This window comes from Ascaphus truei, chromosome 1, assembly GCF_040206685.1.
Source record: "Ascaphus truei isolate aAscTru1 chromosome 1, aAscTru1.hap1, whole genome shotgun sequence".
NCBI classification, from domain to species: Eukaryota; Metazoa; Chordata; class Amphibia; order Anura; family Ascaphidae; genus Ascaphus; species Ascaphus truei.
Window position 1 is genome coordinate 96693636 of NC_134483.1, and position 21383 is coordinate 96715018.

The 21383-nt window shown below is 43.5% G+C and overlaps 1 protein-coding gene across 1 annotated transcript in view; it reads left to right on the forward strand.

Moving 5' to 3' along the window:
• ATG10 (autophagy related 10) overlaps positions 1–20470 on the forward strand; it is a 245121-nt gene extending 224651 nt beyond the window's left edge. The window contains exons 6-8 of the mRNA XM_075592477.1: positions 17613–17701; positions 17955–18076; positions 20056–20470. Of these exons, the coding sequence (XP_075448592.1) occupies positions 17613–17701; positions 17955–18069 (204 nt within the window). The 3' untranslated portion in view covers positions 18070–18076; positions 20056–20470. The remainder of the gene's footprint in view (positions 1–17612; positions 17702–17954; positions 18077–20055) is intronic.
• The last annotated feature ends 913 nt before the right edge of the window (positions 20471–21383 follow it).

The window sequence follows — 21383 nt, forward strand, 5'->3', positions numbered from 1 at the left end:
CACAGGCAGTTGCTTTTTTGTCAAATCAGTCAGGGGTTTGGCCACGGCGCTGTACTGTGGGACAAACTTCCTATAGTACCCTGCGGTGCCCAAAAATGCCATGACCTGTTTCTTGGTTTTTGGAACAGGCCACTGAACTATGGCTTCTACCTTGGCTGGCTCTGGTTTGAGGTGCCCTCCACCCATCCTGAGCCCTAAGTATAGGACCTCTGCCATCCCTACCATACACTTAGTGGGTTTCAAGGTAAGCCCAGCCTGCCTGATCCTATCCAGCACCGCAGCTACATGTCCTAAGTGGGAGTCCCAGGAAATACTAAAGACAGCAATGTCATCTAAGTAAGCCCTGGCATAGCTCTGCATCCCTTCCAGTAACCTATTGACCAGGCGTTGGAAGGTAGCCGGGGCATTCTTCATCCCAAATCGCATCACCAAAAACTCATAGAGGCCACTTGGAGTGATGAATGCTGACTTCTCCCTAGCCTCCAGGGTAAGTGGGATTTGCCAATAGCCTTTGCTCAAATCCATAGTGGCCAGATACCTTGCCCCCACGAGTTCATCCAGTAACTGATCCATGCGGGGCATGGGGTAGGCATCTGACACCGTCCCAGCATTGAGCAAGTGGTAGTCCACACAAAACCGGGTTGTCTTGTCCTTCTTAGGGACTAGAACTACCGGGCTTGACCAAGGACTTTGGGACGGAGTAATTACCCCTAGGGTCAGCATCTCCTCTATCTCCCTTTCCATACTGGTCTTGACCTCTGCTGACACTCTATAAGCGTGCTTATGCAGAGGCTGCAGATCCCCTGTGTGCACTGGGTGTTTTGTGAGATGTGTGGTCCCTGGCATGTCAGTGAAGAGGGCCCTATACTTAGCTAGCATGTCCCTGGCTTCTACCTGCTGCATAGCACTCAACTGTGCCCCTATCTCTACCTGCTCAGCAGTGTTTCCCTGCCTAGCCTCCCCTAGGAGATCAGGCAGAGCATTGCTCGCCGGATCCTCCAGCAGTGGGCTACAAATGGCCATTACTGCTCCCATACTCGGTGCTCTATATTCTTTCAGCATATTGACGTGATATGTCTTATGCCTCTCAGGCTCTACCTGTACAACGTAGTTGTACTCATTCACATTTCGGATAACCGGGTACGGTCCCGACCAGGCAGCCATCAACTTGTTCTCCCGAGTGGGTTTGAGAACAAGCACCTGCTGTCCTGGGATGAATTCCCTGCTACGGGCATTCCGGTCATACCATTGCTTTTGCTTAGTCTGAGCGGCCCTGAGGTGGTCATGGGCCACCCCCATGAGCATCTCTAACCGGTCTCGGAGATCTACATCAGTAGCAGTAGCCTCCCCTTCCCATCCCTCACGGGTCCACATACCCTGCGGCCATATAGTAGCTCGAAGGGGGAGAAGCCTGTAGATTCCTGCGGTACCTCTCGGTAGGCAAACAGCAAGTGCTGTAAATGAATCTCCCAGTCTTTCCCCTCTGCCTCTATAAAGGTACGAAGCATCTGCTTCAGGGTACCGTTAAACCTCTCACATAATCCGTTTGTCTGGGGATGGTAAGGGGTAGTGCGCCGGTGCCGTACACCGCATGCATCCCAGAGACAATGTAACAGTTCACTCATGAACTGCGACCCCTGATCGGTTAGGACCTCACTAGGGAAACCTACCCTAGAAAAAATGTTCAGCAAAGCTGCTGCCACTGTCTTGGCATCTATGGTGCCAAGCGCTACCGCCTCAGGGTACCGGGTGGCAAAATCCACCACCGTGAGGATGTAGCGCTTCCCTGACCTGCTAGGAATCATAAGGGGTCCTACAAGATCCATTGCTACTTTCTGGAAGGGTTCCTCTATTATCGGTAGGGGTTTCAGGGGTGCCTTCACACGGTCGCCTGCCTTACCCACTCGCTGGCAGGCATCACAAGAGCGGCAGAAAGTGCCCACATATCGAGATGCCCCCGGCCAGTAGTAACGCTGTAATAACCGGGCTCGCGTTCTGTTGACCCCCTGATGTCCCGCTAACGGAATAGAGTGAGCTACCCGTAACAATTGCTGTCGGTACCCCTGGGGCACTACTAGCTGTCGCTTACCGGTCAATCCCTCCTCTATCCCTGGGTTCCCTTCTTCTCTATACAAGAGTCCCTTATACCATAGGCAGTGCTCAGTGCCTTCCCCTGCCTGAGATTCGGACGCCCGAAGTCTCACGCCGGCCAGGGTAGGGTCTGTCTTCACTGCCTCCCTAAACTGGGCTCCTAATTCTGGCCACCCCCCAGTCATGTCATTGTCCGGAGAATGGGGAAGGGTGAGGGGGAACAGTAAGTCAGTCTGTGGTTACAACTGATCCTGGCTTACCTCCCCGGGCTCCTCTGCGCCCTCCGCTAACGTTGGTCCCAAAGGCTGGGGGACTGGCGCCGCCACCATTGCCGCTGTCTGGCTCCGGGTAACCGCCACCACTGCAGCGGGCTTGGGCACTCGGTCGTAGGTGAAGGTCATCGGTCCCAGATTGTTGCCAAGATGAACATCGGCATCCAAACCGGGTAAAACCCCCACCTCCTGCACACCCTGGCCCTCCCCCCAATCCAAAAAGATCCTGGCCACTTGCAAGAAACGTGGCTCTCCGTCGCCACAGTGATCTGTATCCCAGGGCCTGGGATCAATTCCTCTGGCCGGACCATATCAGGTCGGACCAGGGTCACTGCAGCTGCTGAATCCAGCAAGCCAGCTGCTTGCCGGTCACCGACTGTGACCGGGGTGAGATGTCTGCTCCGGCCGTCCCCGCGCTGAGATGTCCTCCGCTCCTGGCTGTAGGCACCGATGAAACCAGGACAGGTGTGGCATGAGACGTCTCGCTGGGAGTTGGTTCCATGACCGGTCCGGAGTCTGTGGTGGAAGCCACCCACACGCGGGCTACCGGCTTTGCAGCTGGGGTGTGTTGCCCCTAATGGGGTCCGCTGGAACGCAGGGGTTCCGGGCAATCTGGTCTGATGTGACCAGGGCGGTTGCAGTTGTAGCACCGGCGTTCGTGCCGGAGCTCCCCCGCCTTCGGTGGACTGCTGCCCGCAGGCAGCCCCTGAGTCCATTGGGGGGTATTGGCAGACTTTCTGGCCGGTGCCGCTGCCACCGCCGCCTTGGCTACTGTTTTGGCGGTCATCAGAGCTCGGCTGGCCACATAGTCGTCTGCAAGCCTCGCCGCCTCCTGGTAAGTCTTGGGCTTCTTGTCGTACACCCAAGACCTCACTGCCGGCGGGCACTGCTGCATGAGCTGCTCCTGAAAGATGAGGTCCAGCAGGCGTTGGTAAGTCCGTGCCTCATAGCCCTCCACCCAGCGTATCCCGTACAAAGCCATGCGGGTCACGTAAGTAACATAGGACTCCTGGGGCTGCCTCTCTTCCTGCCGGAATTTACCCCGGTAGGCTTCAGGGGTGAAACCATACTGAAACAATAACAGTTCTTTCAGGTGGTCATAGTAATCAGCATACTCATCTGGAAGCGCCATCATCGTCTGCTTAGCCAAGCCGGACAGTAAGGGGTCCAAATGTGCAACCCTATGCTGGGGAAGCACTTTGTACCGCCGACACTGTGTCTCAAAGTTCTTTAGAAAACTGTCGATCTGATCAGTACCTTCCATGAACTTGGTGAGACTGTGCTGATCCAGTTTAAGTTCATCGTTGTTGGGTTGGACAGGGGGGCAATAAGCGGGTCTGTTCACTGCCATAGTGATAAACTGCAGCCGCTCCTCCGGTGTCCCTCTGTCTCCCCACGCAGTAATCAGTGCCAACATTTCAGTGGTGAACGGACTGGTAGCCGCAGCAACCAGTACCCCTCCTGTTGTACTGCTCCCGGGAGGTGCACTCGTTCCCTCCCCGAGATTCCGCTGCCCCGGCACTGGGTTCCTTCCCTGATCTCCGGGGGGCTGTATAAGGGCAAGCTGAGCCGTATCCTGAGGCTCTACAAGCCGGGCTTCATAGTCACCGATTGCGTCAACCATGTCTGCGACCTCCTGGTTCTCATAGGGCAGTCCATATTCACGGCACTTGTCTTTCAGCTGAGCTCGGGTCCTCATGTTGGATGAGCCTTCAGCCTCGTTCATGGTTTACGGTCGCAGCAGTGAGGTGGTGTTACAACTTGTGTTAACTGTTGCACTACTGTGTGTTCAATATCTTTAGTCCCAGGAACTCGCAATTCCCTTCGAGTTCCCACTATATTACAGGGTCCCACAGAACACTGTAATATAGGTTCAGTTCAATCCCGCCGCTGCCTCCAGTTAATTATAGCGCTTGTCACGGTAGCTTATGACAAGATATAATGAACACCAAATATCTGGGTTGAACTGAACGAGGCTTAGATATAATAAAATATAATGTATTCCTTAAATAAGGTGAACACAGCAATATAGTACAATTAACAGACAAGAAGGTAACACTTACTTAGGGTTGGGGGATGGAGAAGTATCAGCTAGCAATTCTCCAGCAATCCGGTGACATTCAAGATGGTATCAGAAGAAGAACTAAAAACTGTAGGGTTGACACAGTTTATATACCTGTGTAACCCTATTCTTAACATTGAATACAGACTATTGGTGAACATTTATCTGTATCCAATCCCTAATGTGGAGACACAGATGCCCCCCAGCTAATTAGCCCATGTGTACTGGGACTCTATGGGTAGCCCCATAATTAAATCAGGGGCGACGACCAGTCTATCAAATGAAGTATCTGCATTGTTTGTAGGTGTAGACATAACACTTACAAACCACTCCAGTTTGATGATTCTCCACTCTCAGGTAACAATTAGAGTGGCAGAGTCTGTTGATTAGTACTTAGTGTAAACAATCAGGCAGTTAACTTTTGATCACAGTGCTTAGGCTCAATCAGCCGGCTGCCCTTCATGACCTTTTAGCATAGCAGATGGAGTCTGCATTTTCAGGGCAGATCCAAAATACCATACATATACACTTTAATATCTACACATATTAATAAGTTCCATTCTGGTGGGCTCAGTGGGTCGAAAGTTGCCAGTTCCTAATGCCTACAGTAACTCCACATATTGGCCAAATATCAACTCTCTGCGACCTCCAGAACTGGAGATACAGAAATGCACTTTAAAACATCTTTAAAATACAGGATTATAATGAAACATACATTTTCATGACATGACAAGGTGTAAACCACCTTCCTGGACCGCAGTCCAGTTAACCCCTTGCCTCCCTGGTGAGGTCAGGGGGTGGCCATATGGGGTGCAACCCCTTTAATACCAGGCCAACCCCCCTCTCCCTCTACACTCCTTTACCAAAACCGAGCAGTAAGATTGGCATAGCTACTATGTCATGGGGCCACTGAAGTGCCAGCCCCAATGTTGTTGTAGCTATGTCTATAGGGCACCCAAAGGGTTAAAGTAATAGTTTGTCCTGAATTTGAAGTCTCCCAGAGATGAACCTTGTTGGCATTACCACCATGATACTCTGGTTAAGTTGGTATGTACCTCTAGAGTCCTGCCAATTACTGGAAATAAAAATGGGCCTGATTATTTCATTGCTAGTATGTAATGGGATATGAATGCATGGTATTGGGAGGCGGAGGAGGGGGGGGGGTGTAAGAAAGGACTGCTGTTATTATGGACCAGTATATATATGTATATATATATATATATATATATATATATATATATATACACATACACACACACACACACACACATATGAACTGTAGGGGCATCACATTTTTTTCATATTTTTCCATCTAAATTCACCCACAGGTAACTGGTAGTTAGAGTCCACCTGCCTAAATCTGCATATGTCTTATTACAACCACTTCACAGATGGATCATAGTTAAAATTGGACATTGACGCCGTGAAAGCATAAGCTTAGGCTTTCTGTGGCTGGAAGAATTGAAATAATGATACAGATTTTTACTTTTGGTTTTACAGTTCAAATTTAGGTTATGCCAAACCGATATGAAAGTCAAAACTACTTGATAATGCTTTTTATGATCTGCACATGTAGCCCAGGTTATTGCACCCACTCATTACGCTGAATTTCGTGTTATAATGCTAATTAGCTCAGATTTTCCATAGGATTTAATGGCAGTGATAAAGCAGAATATCACACATTATAAACTAAAGCTGTTAAATTCCGGGCATTATTGAAATCCTTGCTCTCTGATTGGTTAAAATTCCGGGCATTATCCAATCAGTAATGGCCCGGAATTTTTGGCACCCTGCCAAGTTTTTCAGCCAATCAGCTTTCAGTTCTCATTCACAAAGAGTGAGATCAGCTCTTAAACAGGGGAGGTGATTGAACTGGAGGCAGCAGCAAGGCACTGACTCCTCCCCCACCCTGCCTGCAGAGAGCTTCGCCCAGGAGAGTGAGGGGAAAGGTTTGTGTGTCTGTTGTGTGTTTTGTGGGTGTAAAGGGGTCCAGCAGAGTGTTTTATTGGTGTGTGTGTGTGTGTCTTCTTAGTGTGTGTTTTGTTGGTGTAGAGGGGACAGCAGAGTCTGTTTTGTTGGTGTGTATCTGCTGTGTGGGTTTAGAGGGGGGCTGCTGTGTGTGTTTTGTGGGTGTAGAGGGGGGGCTGCAGTGTGTGTTTTGTGGGTGGAGGAGGGATGCAGAGTGTTGTGTGGGTCTGCAGTGTGTGGGTGTACAGGGGGGCTGCAGTGGGTGTAGAAGGGGGCTGCTGGTGTGTGTTTTGTGGATGTAGAGGGGGCAGCAGTCTGTTTTGTTGTGTGTGTCTGCAGTTTTGTGGGTTTACAGAGGGCTGCAGTGTGTGTTTGTGGGTGTAGAGGGGGGGCTGCTGTGTGTGTTGTGTGTGTTTTGTGAGTGTAGAGGGTGGAGGACGGCTTCAGTGTGTTTTGTGTGTGTAGAGGAGGGGGATGCACAGTGTAGGGGGGACGGCAGAGTGTGTTTGTATATGTAGAGGGGGGGTTGCAGTGTGTGTTTGTGTGTATAGAGGGAGGGCTGCAGTGTGTGTGTGTGTGTGTGTGTGTGTGTGTGTGTGTGTGTGTGTGTGTGTGTGTGTGTGTGTGTATATATATAAACCGTTCCCCATGCATCATAACTCCGCCCTTACACATAATAACCCCACCATGCATATCACATCCACAGCCCAAATGTCATAACCCTGCCCCTATGACATAAAACCACCCTCAACATAATTGGCCCTACCCCCGGCAGGTGGTGAGCGGGGAGAGGGGAGGAGGTCTCACTAACGTTTTCAATTGGAGGACCCTTGACCGCTCTGAGCCGTATTCCTGCAGTATTGTGTTGCAACATTACCATTGAATCCTATCAACATTTAGATTGATGTTCTTAGGCATGCCTGGGCAGGTTGAGGTATCTGGTGAAACAATGAACCCTGTTACAACATTCTGCCGTGGAGGCAGCTTTTTTAGCCTATGGCGGCATTTCTTTCTAACACAAACCTCGCCCCACAGGACGTGGGATGGAATTGGACTTCTTCTCTTCTCACTGAACATTTCAGCCCCTGTCTATACCTGCTTACCTGACATTTTCACCCTTTAAGGCCCATACTGTACTATTCATATCCTTTCTGTGCACACACCTGGCGTATTGCGAGAATCTATCGGCCACCTAACGCTACAGTACATCCTCCCACTCCACTTTCCTTTCTGACTTTGAATCCTGATTATCCTTCTTCCTCTCTTTTGACTCGCCCGCAATGTTATCCCATCTAGTTCCTGGGCATCTTGCCTCCTCTGTTTCACTTCCTCCTTTGGTCTCCACCACTGGACTGCTTCCAGATCCCACAAGGGTGACCTTGTCTTTACTAAAAACTGTTCCATATCCAATTTTTCAAGTTCTCCTTTCCTGCTCTCTGACCATAACCTCATTTAAATTTCCCTCTCTCACATTCCTCATACTCAAACTCTCCTTACTATACTCACAATCTTCATTCTTCTTTTTTTATACATAAACATTTTATATACGAGCTGCGTAATGGTCTTTGTTCTTCTTTTTTTGTGAGGTACAAACTTCATGATATTACAGAAAGATTGCCATGTTTGTGATATGCACTAATTTACCTACTTCATTGTAAGTAGGTAGAACATAAGAGCCAAGATTTACATCAAGTCACTGAATTGAAAACACCTGCACTTAGTTGTTTTTTCTTTTCTTTATGCATCTATCCTACGCTCCTCCTGGAGTATTGCAGAAATCGTGAATCTATAGGGGCCTACGAGAACAGTCCGTACCAGTGAGTTCGAGCACGGAGTTGCAAATATGTATTATATTTTTCCCTGTGCACTTGTCACGTTATTTATTATATAAAGTCACATATTAATCACTAAAATATTGTGTATAATTTTGTCACTTGAATAACACGTCACTATCTATATGTGCAGGAGCGCCTAGTATTTTCACAGTTTGCTTATAATGTTTTTCTTATGTAATGTTGTTATCGTCCTCCGACCCTTATTGTACTACACTGAGGAATATGTTGGCGCTTTATAAATAAATGATAATGATGATAATTACTGCTTTAAAGACTTGATCAAGGGAAAAGGGAACCTGAATTCCGACTAGAGAGCTAGTAGCAACAGGGGCACATTGAAATTAGAAAGATGTACTGTAGTCTGTTTCTAAGAGATGGGCACTTTCTGCCAACAGCAGTTCACTGTCAAGTTGATGACTATTCTGCAAAGTATCCTATTTTGGACCCTGTTAATAGTTGTTCACCCCAACACCCAAAAACTTTGAGTCCTATTGGAACCAATGTTGGGTGTTCAGTAGGTAGCCAGAACAAAATTGTTATGATTGTTTGAAATAACATTGTTTTGCAATATAGAATAATGTATTATTATCTGACTGAAAAAGACTGTTCACGGTAACAAAGTTCAACAAAGAATTAAGTCGCTGCTCCTCTTACCGTGCATCTCACGACTAGAACAACCAACCAGAGACTCTCAAAGTCGCCACCAGGCTAAGTTCTTTCAAGACTTCAGCTGTCTCACATTTTAACCTGGTTTGTAACTGTTACATATGCCCAAATCATATTATCTATAACTGTCCATGAAATGTCTGTAATCATAACTTTTAAACTGTGTTCTTTTTTTTTTTTTTTTTTTCAATTTAAGATTTTTATTTTGTTCAGTACATAATATACATACAGTAAATAATCTCTCGACAGATTACAGTATCAGTTTACTGCATGTGACAATCCTCATTGTAAATTGGTGGACGTCTTTGGACATACGGGGTAGACCAACAGACATACTGGGGGGGATCTCCGGCTAGGAGTCGAGGGGGGGGGGGGGGAAGACAGACAAGGGGAATGGAAAAAGAAAAGAGAGAAAGAAGGGGAGGGGGTGGGAGTATGGGAGTTGGGGGTCTCCTCCCGTGGTTCCGCCTCTGCCTCCCCCATGCTGGTTCTCTGCGTCTGAGGACTTTATGCGTACCCCGTAGGACAGCTAACTCTTAACTGATTTGTCTCTCTCATTTTCTTATGGGTCTCATCCGGGTCATGCGGGGTTTTGAGGTGGGGCGGGGGCGGGGGGGAGGGGGTGGGGGATGCACCTATCTAAGTGTGTTGTAGGTTCCGTCATTAAGCACTCCCTCATGGGAGAACGCATTTGCCTATATTAAAGCCAAATTGAGGTCCTCTCCACTCCCTGGATGTCTTTCTGGGCTAACCATGGTGCCCAGACTTTTTCAAAATTTTCGCCAGTGTCATTGACCAAACTTGTTAGCATTTCCATCTGGCATACCGTCCATACTGTTTGGAATTGAAGGGATTATGTTTTGTTTCCAGCGTGCAGCAGTCTCCCCCCTCATCGCCATAGCAAAGTGAGCTATCAGCTTGTTTTCTCCTTTGGTGAACCCGATTGCTGGCCTGTTCAGGAGGAACAGCCATGGGTCTAATGGGACGGGTTTACCAGTAATTATGTTCAACCAGTCTTTAATTGAGTCCCAGACTGGGACGATTTTGGGGCAGGACCACAGCATGTGTAACAAGTCTGCCTGCTGTCCACATTGTCTCGGACACAATGGGGAGTAACTGGGCAGGAATTTAGCTAATTTTGTGGGAGTATGGTACCAGCGCATCATTACCTTATTTGCGTTCTCCCTTAAGGTTGTGCTCCGGGTCAGTCCAGCACAGATTTCTCTATCTGGAAACAAAATAACATACAGCGATTGGTAGATCTGGAGGGGAGACAAGGCATAAAATTTTTCGAAATAGTCAAATCTGACCACCACATCCCTAATGCCGAGATCTTTAGATACCTCCAGATCAGGGCGTTCTACCAAAAAGTTCAGCCAAAGTCCCCTATGACAAATTTCGAAAAGCTCTGTCGATCAGGGACATCCACGGTGAGACTCACATCGCAGATGTATAAGGAAGTGACCGGTTCTAGCACGACAGTAAAGGACAAAACCAGATACATGACTCAATGGGAAACAGACCTAGGCGTGGAGCTGGAGGTAGAGGACTGGACAAAGATAGTGACGGCGACCTCCAAAAGCTCTATGTGCACAACCTTAAGGGAAAACTGTGTTCTTTTAATGTAAATAGAGGGTAGTGCACGCACACTGACACACTGGTAAATGTGGGGTACTCTGCTGCCGGGGCACTGGTTCTGGGGAGCTCCTGACGTCCCAAAGTGGTCCAGTAGAAAGTGAAGAAACAGGCACACGGTCTTAATCAGCAACAATGAGGTTTAATGTGCCATAAAAACCAACGTTTCGGCAGTACAATACTGCCTTTCTCAAGGTGAGGGCTACCAAATACAAGTGAACAACGCATATGTATACATATCCCCCCTAATACTCCCTGCTCAGCTTCACTGCCACGACGTCGACGCCCACGTGATGACGTCAATGCGCCTCCGTAGCGCTCCGTGGTGATGTCAGACGTCGTGATGTGGGTCCCTGGTTGCACAGCACAGAGCTGCCCTGGGAAACCATAGCCACAGCACACACCAAGATGTCGACGCCCCCGCGATGACATCAGCACGTTAGTGCGACGCCACGCGACGACGTCAGCCGTCCGGGGGGGGGGATGGACTTGGAGAGGGGGCGGGTCTCCAACAGTGCAGTACTCACGGAGCTGAGATAGTGATGTGATCCGTCGCCATGGGAACCCAATCTGAGCAGGGAGGACTGAGATCCTCTATGCATCACCCTGTAAGCGCAAAATAAACATACATAAATAAACGAATAAAGCATATGTGACATGTCAAAATACACCATATGCCCGTGTAATAAAAACAATGGACTGTAAGCTGCAGATGACTCTATCCTGATGAACTAAAGAGCCCTAAGTATATAGAAATATACCCATATGATAACACGAGCAGTACATCAATATACTAGTAATGTTGTATAAACCAAGGGGAGAGGAGGGGGGAAGACAGGGGAAGGGCAGGATAAAGGTGATCTCCCCATTGGATTGATACGTAGTCCATGGAAGGTTCAAGGTCATGAGTGCCTGTAAAGAGACAGAATTATCTTCTGTTAAGAAAGCATCTCAAATTCTGTTGTTCATTAAGTCCCACACCATTGCTGGTGTTTAGAGCATGTATCCAAAATGCTCCTCGTCTCAGCAGAACTTTCTCCCTATCCGGAGTGCCTTGTCTGGGCGCTACTGATTCGATTCCCATAACGCGTAAGGATGCAACGCTATGATTGTGTTCCACACAGTGCTGCACTAGCACAGAGGGGTCAGTACCTTTCCGAATGACACTTTTATGCTCTATGAATCTCGTTTTAAGCATTCTTATAGTTTTTCCCACATAGAGAAGACTATATGGACACTTTATTATGTACACCACGAAATCGGATCTACATGTTATTCTATTTTTAATTTTTATTGCTTTACCACTGTTCGGGTAACAGAATGTACTGCCGGTAATAAGGCTATTGCAGACCGAGCAGCTCAAACACCTAAAGTTGCCCGGCCTGCCCCCTACCAGAAATTGAGGGGTTTTGTAGTAACCCTCATTGTCTGCATTTATTAGACTTTCTGCCAAGTTTCTCCCTCTTTTAAAAGCAATCATAGGTGGTAAACAGCAACTTTCAGATAGTATGTCATCATTTTGTAAAATATGCCAATGCTTTAAAATGATAGATTTTACAAAACCACCAGCTTGACTATATGTGGTCGTAAATACAAGTCTATCCTCCTTCTTACTTTTGATAGCTCTTACCTCTTTATTCAGTGCCCAGTCTTGCACTGCAGGAGGATATCCCCTAGCTAGGAATCTGTTACTCAGATCTCCAATAGCTGGTTTGATTTTATCTTCTCTGCTTGTGATCTTACAGACAACGACTTTCTGTGAAAATGGCAGTGCATCAATAAGTGAAGGAGGATGATGACTATCTGCTCTCAAAATAGCATTCCTATCAGTACTCTTTCTGTAAAGATCTGTATGCAACTCACCGTTGGTTTGTGTAATGAGGACATCCAGAAAAGAAAGTTGCTGTGTACTCCATGTATTAGTGAGGCGTACTGGAGAGCGAAGATTATTAAGATACTCAAAAAAATGATAATAGCTGATCCTCCGTACCAGTCCACACCAAAAACAGGTCATCAATATACCTATAATAGCTCATAATGTGCACAAAGAACTCCGACTTGTAGATGTACTCCTCTTCAAAATGTGTCATAAAAATATTGGCGTATGCAGGGGCCATGTTACTGCCCATTGCTGTCCCCTTAATCTGTAGGAAAATTTCATTCTCAAATCTAAAATAATTTTTATATAGAATGAAGTGTAGAATAAGCATGATATACTCAGAAGGGATTGTGTCTCTATAATGGGTAGTGAGGGCAGATTTACATCAAGTCATTGAATTGAAAACATCTTCACTTAGTTGTTTTTCTTTTTTTTCTTTATGCATCTATACTACGCTCCTCCTGGAGTATTGCAGAAATCGTGAATCTATAGGGGCCTACGAGAACAGTCCCTACCAGTGAGTTCGAGCACGGAGTTGCAAATATTTATTATATTTTTCCGTGTGCACTTGTCACATTATTTATTTTATAAAGTCACATATTTATCACTAAAATATTGTGTATAATTTTGTTACTTGAATAACACGTCACTGTCTATATGTACAGGAGCGCCTAGTATTTTCACAGTTTGCTTATAATGTTTTTCTTATGTAATGTTGTTATCGTCCTCCGACCCTTGTTGTACTACACTGAGGAATATGTTGGCACTTTATAAATAAATGATAATGATGATAATTACTGCTTTAAAGACTTGATCAAGGGAAAAGGGAACCTGAATTCCGACTAGGGAGCTAGTAGCAACAGGGGCACATTGAAATTAGAAAGATGTACTGTAGTCTGTTTCTAAGAGATGGGCACTTTCTGCCAACAGCAGCTCACTGTAAAGTTGATGACTATTCTGCAAAGTATCTATTTTGGATCCTGTTAATAGTTCTTCACCCCAACACCCAAAAACTTTGAGTCCTATTGGAACCAATGTTGGGTGTTCAGTAGGTAGCCAGAACAAAATTGTTATGAATGTTTGAAATAACATTGTTTTGCAATAAAGAATAATGTATTATTATCTGACTGAAAAAGACTGTTCACGGTTCCAAAGTTCAACAAAGAATTCAGTCGCTGCTCCTCTTACCGTGCATCTCACGACTAGAACAACCAACCAGAGTCTCTCAAAGTCGCCACCAGGCTAAGTTCTTTCAAGACTTCAGCTGTCTCACATTTTAACCTGGTTTGTAACTGTTACATATGCCCAAATCATATTATTTATAACTGTCCATGAAATGTCTGTAATCATAACTTTTAAACGATGTTCTTTTAATGTAACCATGTATTGTCAACATAACTCTGTGCCCAGGACATACTTGAAAACGAGTGGTAACTCTCAATGTATTACTTCCTGGTTAAAACATTTTATAAATACAATAAATTATTTTATAAAACAATAAAGTTTCCTCTATTGGACCTAGAAGCCAGCAGTTCTACTAGGGAATGGGAGCCCTATGACATAGCTGGCAGAGTCAGCAAAGCAACATCAGTTATTTATTTGAGTCAGTGGGTCCTATGAGAGAGATAATATGCCTGATAGTAAGATATATTTAAATATTTTACAACATATTAAAACTAGAGAAGCTAAGAGGCAAATCTAGGTATATTAATCCCTTCACTGCCGATGCAGTTTTCCTGTATGTGACATGGGGAATTTTAAGATTTTTGCAATAACATTTTTAAACAATGATTTGCAGTAAATTCTTGTAAGCAACACAAAACTTACACTTTTATTAGACGTTGGTACTAAATGCCTATTAGGGCATGTGACCTCAGCACTCTCATTAGCATGCAAAAAAAATTTGGGAATTGTTTTATTCTTTGCAAAGCAGTATGTAATGTGGCTACAGTATGTACATTTTGTCTGAATGGGCCATATTACACCCTACATAACGCAACATTTTGTCTGCTTTAAGAAAATATAACATACAACACATTTCCTTTTTAAGTAGTTGATGCTTTCATATGAAAAAAGGGTTGTGAGTCCCACAAATATTTTGACACTAGGCTCCTTTCATATATATAATAATATTAACGAAACAGTGATGCACCCAGACATGACTTATATTTTCTGAAAGTAGAAAACTAGTGGTATCCTACGATGGGTCACTTTAAACTATCATGCAATGGCTGACTATATATATTGCCGCTTTCTATGACATATAAAATGAAAATTGTTAGACTCTTTAGCGCCAGAGTACTGTGCACGCTATCATTCCAGGGCAGAGTTTTATACTTACAAATATGGTGATACCATTAATGAGAGAGGCCAGTGGGATAGAAGTGTAAATGCAAATTTTTTTATGCAATGCGTTTAGGGATTGATTTTCAGAAAATCCCTACGAAACTATTTTGTGTACTGTATGTGTATATAGCAGGCGTAAGTTTATAGGGAGTCCATGTCAAAATGGGAGAGAAACAAAAGGTGACACATTTGCATGTCATGTCATTTCCCAGAATCCCTGGCTGTGTGTGTGTGTGTGTGTGTGTGTGTGTGTGTGTGTGTGTGTGTGTGTGTGTGTGTGTGTGTGTGTGTGTGTGTGTGTGTGTGTGTATACACACACACACACAGAATAGTTTCTGAGGGGTCTTCTGAAAAAAAAAAGATGTGTGTGTGTGAAAAAACTGGGCTCCTCATCCTCGAAACCAGTGCTTTTCAATCTTTTTCTTTAGGGGCACCCCACATCACAGTGCTCAGTTGCAAAAACACCTCCACAACAGGACAGGCTCACAGAAAACACAGGACAGACAGACAGTCACAGGAGTCAGAGGGTTATGAGAATCGAAAGAGAATGAAAGAGACATGAGACAGGAGTTGAAAGAGACATTGGGAGAGGGGAGGCTGAAAGAGACATGGGGAGGTGGAGGGCTGAAAGAGACATGGGGTGGTTGAGGGCTGAAAGAGACATGGGGAGGTGGGGGGCTTAAAGATACATGGGGAGGGGGCTGAAAGAGACTGGAGAGACAAAGATACTGGAGCGGGAGAGAGACACGGGGGAAGGAGAGAGAGAGATTGGGGAGAGGGGTTGAGAGACTGGGGTTAGGGGGAGCGACACTAGTGGAAGGGACGGAGACATGGGGGAGGGTGAGAAAGACGCTGGGGGGAGAGATACACGGGGTGAGAGAGAGGGACACTGGGGGAGGAAGAAAGAGAGAGAGACACTGGAGGGAGAGAGACACTGGGGTGAGGGAGAGACACTCGGGGGAGGGAGACGGTGGAAGGGGCCCAGAGAGATCCTGGGGGGGGGGGAGGGAGAGATATTAATAATACAGCCTAAATGGGGACACTATTATACAAATATTATATTTATTTTTAAGTGATGTAATTTATTTTATAAATAATTTTTTAATGTCCCGGTATTTTCTTTTGAAAATCTGGTCACTCTAACCAACAGGACAGAACAAATACACACACACAACAGGACAAATACATACAGAAACACAGCCTCACCTCTCTCTGGTTATTGCAGATGCGTAAACAACCATTTTTATATACAACTTGCCATGTCCCCAATTGTATTGCTGAGGAATAAATAAGACAGTCCGTTATATTCTCTAAAAAATATAATCTCCAAAATGTCAATCTCCAATAAAGTGTTTTATTTTGGCTTTATGTTAAAGTTAGAATTACTGCTAAACTCACTCCTAAAAGTGGTAATAATTTGTTGCCTCCTTGTTTATCTGATCATTAGTGTATTGCTGCCTTTTTTCAGCTTTAGATTTAACATGCTTACACAATAGAAATGTTTGTCATGATAATATCATGAGATATTCAATATTTTAATCAACCTGGCACTTTGGAGGTTAATGTTGATTACAAATTGTCTTAAAAATACATGAAATATTTTATTGCAGAACAAACCACTGTCTATGCCTAGTTTTATGTGCTGATCTAGGGATAGAGATATCTGTTTTTTAAGTGGGGGGATTGAAATATGGCTGTCTTGACACTAGAATAAACAGAAACCTTTTAAATGCAACTTGAAAGGGATGCCTTTGTGATCTGTAGAATATCAGAGGGTGTTCCCCATGACAGTTCCAAAAGTGTGTGCATTTATTCATGTGAAATATCCTGGGTCTGATAGCAATTCGTAAGAATTTGAAACTGTTGCAATGAGACAAATCAAATTATGCCAAACACTTCATGATTAGGAGGTGCAAAAGACAAATATCTTTTCTCATGCAAAAGTTAAAATTAGGTTGTCTTATTTCATATTCAGGCGCACATATTAAGTACACAGATGCGACAGTGATGATGGTGTTTGTCTACGTATTATAGTTATGAAGTATTTTATATATTGAGGCAAAGTTTGAAAAGTGAAGAAAAACATTTTTCTCTCAAGTCGTAAAAATGTTATCCAGAGCTGATTGATGAAAAGGGGTGGGTTGAGTACACACCCAGAAAGTTTGTTTTAAGTGGATTTTAATTAACAAGGCTTTTAGACTATAGACCCTGTAGCTGGGATCATGAATCAGAATTCAACAGAGGTGTGTTTTGAGATTAGACACGTGAATTATCATCTTTCTAACTCCAGTGACCTCTTTGGGAAGAACCTGATACATGTTGTAACATATAGGGAATTCTGATTTGTTTATCTTTTTATTTTAAGATGTCTGCATTTTTATACAGTATGTTCTTGTAATATTTTTCTGTAACCTAAGCACTGTACTTTTTGTATATTAAAGCTACACTTTAATACGTAATTATTTGGCTCTGATTGAACTGTTGCACGCTTTGTAAAGAGTAATTTACATTTTTGGACACATTTTGCTATAACATATTTTTGTTTATTAAGTGCATATTTTCTTAAGAAAAAGGGCCCAGAGACTGCAAATTAATATTTTAATAATTTCTTTGGTGGGGCAGGGAATTAAAGCTATATATTGTGACGGATTCAGGGTCTATATTATTCATTTGAGGGACATTTGCAGAAGGTGAAAAGGGTGTCAGCCAGATAGCTGTGTGTATTAACCCTTGTCCCATATACAAGTCATATGCTCATAGGTGTGCTATAAGTGACAATGTTGAATACAGATCTACAGAGATGTGACACTATGAATGAGTGTCTCAAACTGTGTTTGACGATTTAAAATTTTTTTCAGGAACATCCAATTCTTGGACAACCATTTTTCATACTTCATCCTTGTCGGACCAATGAATTCATGACATCAGTTCAAGGAACCACAGGCAGGTGAGGGTCATAAGACTTGCTATATATACAAATAAGGAAACAAATGTTATGGTATAGTATTATTGTATTGTATTATTCTACCAGTTTTGTTCTGAATTATGGTATATACTCTGCATGACAGGTTTGCGAAACGTACTTCTACCAGGAATTAGCAGGAAATGGAACTGGATACAACTACTTAATGTGAATAGATCTTCGAAATTTGTCAATTTGGTATAATAATTGTGAAAACACTTTTTCCTTTCATTTACAGAAAAGGAAATTACATTACTTCATGGTTAAGTACAGTAGGACCTGTTGTCGGCCTTACTCTGCCTTTAAGTTATGGAAAAAACATTTTTGATGATAATGAAAATACAGAACAGTGAGACAAAGGTAAATCTATATTCCATTATGGATCAATAATAATTTTATGTTTACATCTAAATTAATGTTATATATTTCTGTAGTTTAGGATTTTGAACATTGATTCGGGAATATCATAGATGTTTAAGTAACAGGTTATAGGTAATAGTGTACACGTTTTTAAAGACATCAACTCGGTTTGATGCTGAAGTGAACTCGGCTACTGATAACTTTTGCCAGAACTTGAAGAATCTGCCATGCTAAAGAGGAGAATATATCTGGGCTGTGTTAGAATTGTGCAAAATGACGCTTTAATTGAATGCATATTAGCAAATACTGCTTATTAAGATCAGGAGGGTGAGGGATGCTATCCGTGAACAAACAAGAAAGGGGAGTTACTAAAATCAAATTAGGGTTGTAAACAGGTGAGGAATATAATAGATATGTAGGAGGTTGAATTAAGACAGCACATTATGAGAATTAGTGGTGGGGTTGCAAAGAGAGACTGATACAAATGTCAGTGTATAGGCAGTATTGTGATAGCAAGGCAAAAATGATCACATTCAAATATTTGTATTAAGTCAAGAATCCAATGTCCTAGTTCAGTCCCCTTTCATTGGTGGTGAAGCGCAGTATAATTTTCAACAAAATCATTTTCCGTTCTTGTAGTGATTTTAATTTTCCTTTTAGAATTTGATTCTTGAGATGGTAATAGAGGATGTTATCGTAAAAAAAAAAAAATGGTATTAACCCTGTGAGGTTAACTTTGCATTAATCAATTGAACTCAAGTATAACCTGAATCCACCTTTAAAAAAAACACAAATTCAGGTACTTTTGGGTACTACAGCTTTGACAGGCCATTACAAAAGAGTTAATGTTGCAAATCTGCTTAGTTAATTATACAAAATAACATACTGTAACATTCGTCTCTCCAGAGTACATTTTCTACTAAATAACTCCAGAAATCTCAGAGCAAACATCCATAGGGCTGTGTTATATACTGTAGAGTCATGCTTGGTTATGTTTGTTAGATGGTGCTGAACCAGGTGGAAATAATAGCAACAGTCTGGTGTCCATCAGATCGGAACTGGCAAATGACTGCCTCTGTTTTACTAAAGCAGATGATAATGGGCAACATCCACATTTAAAGTGGATCTTGGAGACTTGGTTGTTCAATGCAGAATTTATATCTGATCTGACATTAATCCTGTAAAAGCGTGTCAGTTCACATACAGTATCTCACTGTGGCTGACTTGTGTACCAGTGTCTGATAATGTGTATTTTTTCTTACTCTCTCACACTCAGTTGTATGCCATGTGCTTTCAGCTCTCTTTGAAACTCATCAGTAGATGAGAGATACAGCAGTATAACTGCAGAAACATTTTTGGAACAAATACAATAAAAAAATAAAAATAAAAAAGAAGTCTTTCTGAGATTATGTGCTGCTTGGCACTTGAAATTCAGAAATAGGAAATTCATAAATCCAATCCTGGCTGAAGGGTGATGAATCCTTGTAATGCAAAGATTCTGGATACAGCCAATAACTTGCACACTCTGAGTCAGTAAACAGTCTTAGAGATGTAATCAAAAAGGGATTTTACTTAGTGTCGGTTATGTTCTCAGTTACAGCTTGCACACCTTAACAGCATATAACAGGAAAAAGGCTCCAAACAGCCAGGGAAGCCTCAATCAATCTAGTCTGATCCCAAGAGAGCGAGGGGAATTCTTGGCCAGGGCACCTGCACGGTCTATGGAGAAGCTTCTTGCACTATCCCCAGCCTAGGCTCTTATTTACAGCATTTTGTGTTAGGCTTCCTCCAATCAGTGCTAAGTGTTTTAGCAAAATGCATACTTAAACTGACGAGTCACACTTCCTTTGCAGTAAACAACTCTATATATGGTAAACGTGACAGCGAGAGAGAGCTCTGCTAAATCAAAGCACATGCCATGGCACACTTAAGCTAATAACAATCCTCAACTTGATTCTTCTTTCCTTCTTTTATATAAGGCCTGTCACATCTCATTTGACTGGAAGAAGAGCTATAAGCAACATCTTGGAGAAGGAAACAAAAAGAAAGAAGAACTACTCACCAGAGACTGATTTTCAATCAACGTAGGATCCATTGCTTCGAGTCAAGTTGATGATCCGTCATCCTTCAGCCAGGATTAGATTTATTTGACCTGATATTTTTTTTTGTGCCGGGAAGGGCAATTTGTGTTATTGGCCATCGATCAGGCATCGATTATTGTTACCTTAGCCACTAAGATAATGAATGGGGGTTATTCACGTTTTTGTTTTTTTGTATACATGTATTAATTTTTTTGGTTAAGGCCCAAAATCACTATTGGCCACATTTGGCTAACAGAGATATTGGGCTCTCAAGGGCGGAGGGGATATTTTTGTTGGGGGTATGTAATTTAATTATTATTTTTTTTAATATAGGTTTGAAGCAAAGGGTCTTCGGAGCTGAATCCCATTGATTTGTGCTCCAGGGTAACCCTGCTTCCGGAGATACACACCTCTCTAGGGAGTGCCGTAATGAGACAATAGGAACCCATGACGTCACAGCTTCCTATTGGTCCACGTGACTCGGCACATTTAAACAGGAGAAACCGGCACCCCCATGGGAAGTCTGTATCTCTGGAAACAGGGGGTCCCTGGAGCTGAAATGAATGGTGTTCAGCTCCAGAGACCCCCTGCTTCAAACATTTGTTTAAAATAATAATAAAAAGCCCATTAACTGTGCCTTTAAGAGTGGCTTAGGGGGAGACACAGAGAGAGATACTGCCTCTTTCTGGGACTCCTCTGCGCAGCGCTTACAGGCTGGTAGCTGTCTTGGTAGGATTAATGCTGCGGTGGTCCCATTCAGAACAGGGACCCCCACAGAGTTAATCGTCCAGGTCGCTTTCTGTTTTAGGGGCTGTGCTCGCACATGGCTGCACTGCGGCCCGGCAGCCACGTTTGAACGTAGCAACGAGGACAGTAAGTCTGGCTACATCTGTATTACATAAACGTATTTAGTAAAACGTCATGTGCTGTTTAGACCCTATATTTTCTTTTACCTCTCACTTACACTTTTAGGCAAAAGGAGATGCCCTACTGCTTGCATGTTTTATGTTATTGTTCATTTCGTCCCATGTGGAGACAATATTACTTTTAACTGCTAGTAAAAAGTAAACAGTGTTTGTAGAATTTTCATTCATTTCCTAATGCATACCAATTAGCAGTTGTGGTTTTATTGTTCTTCATTTGTAGGGTACAGTTGCAGATTTGCAGATGGATTTATTTGTTTTGCTTTAGATGTTTTATTGTGTACAAAGCAATGTCTGCACACA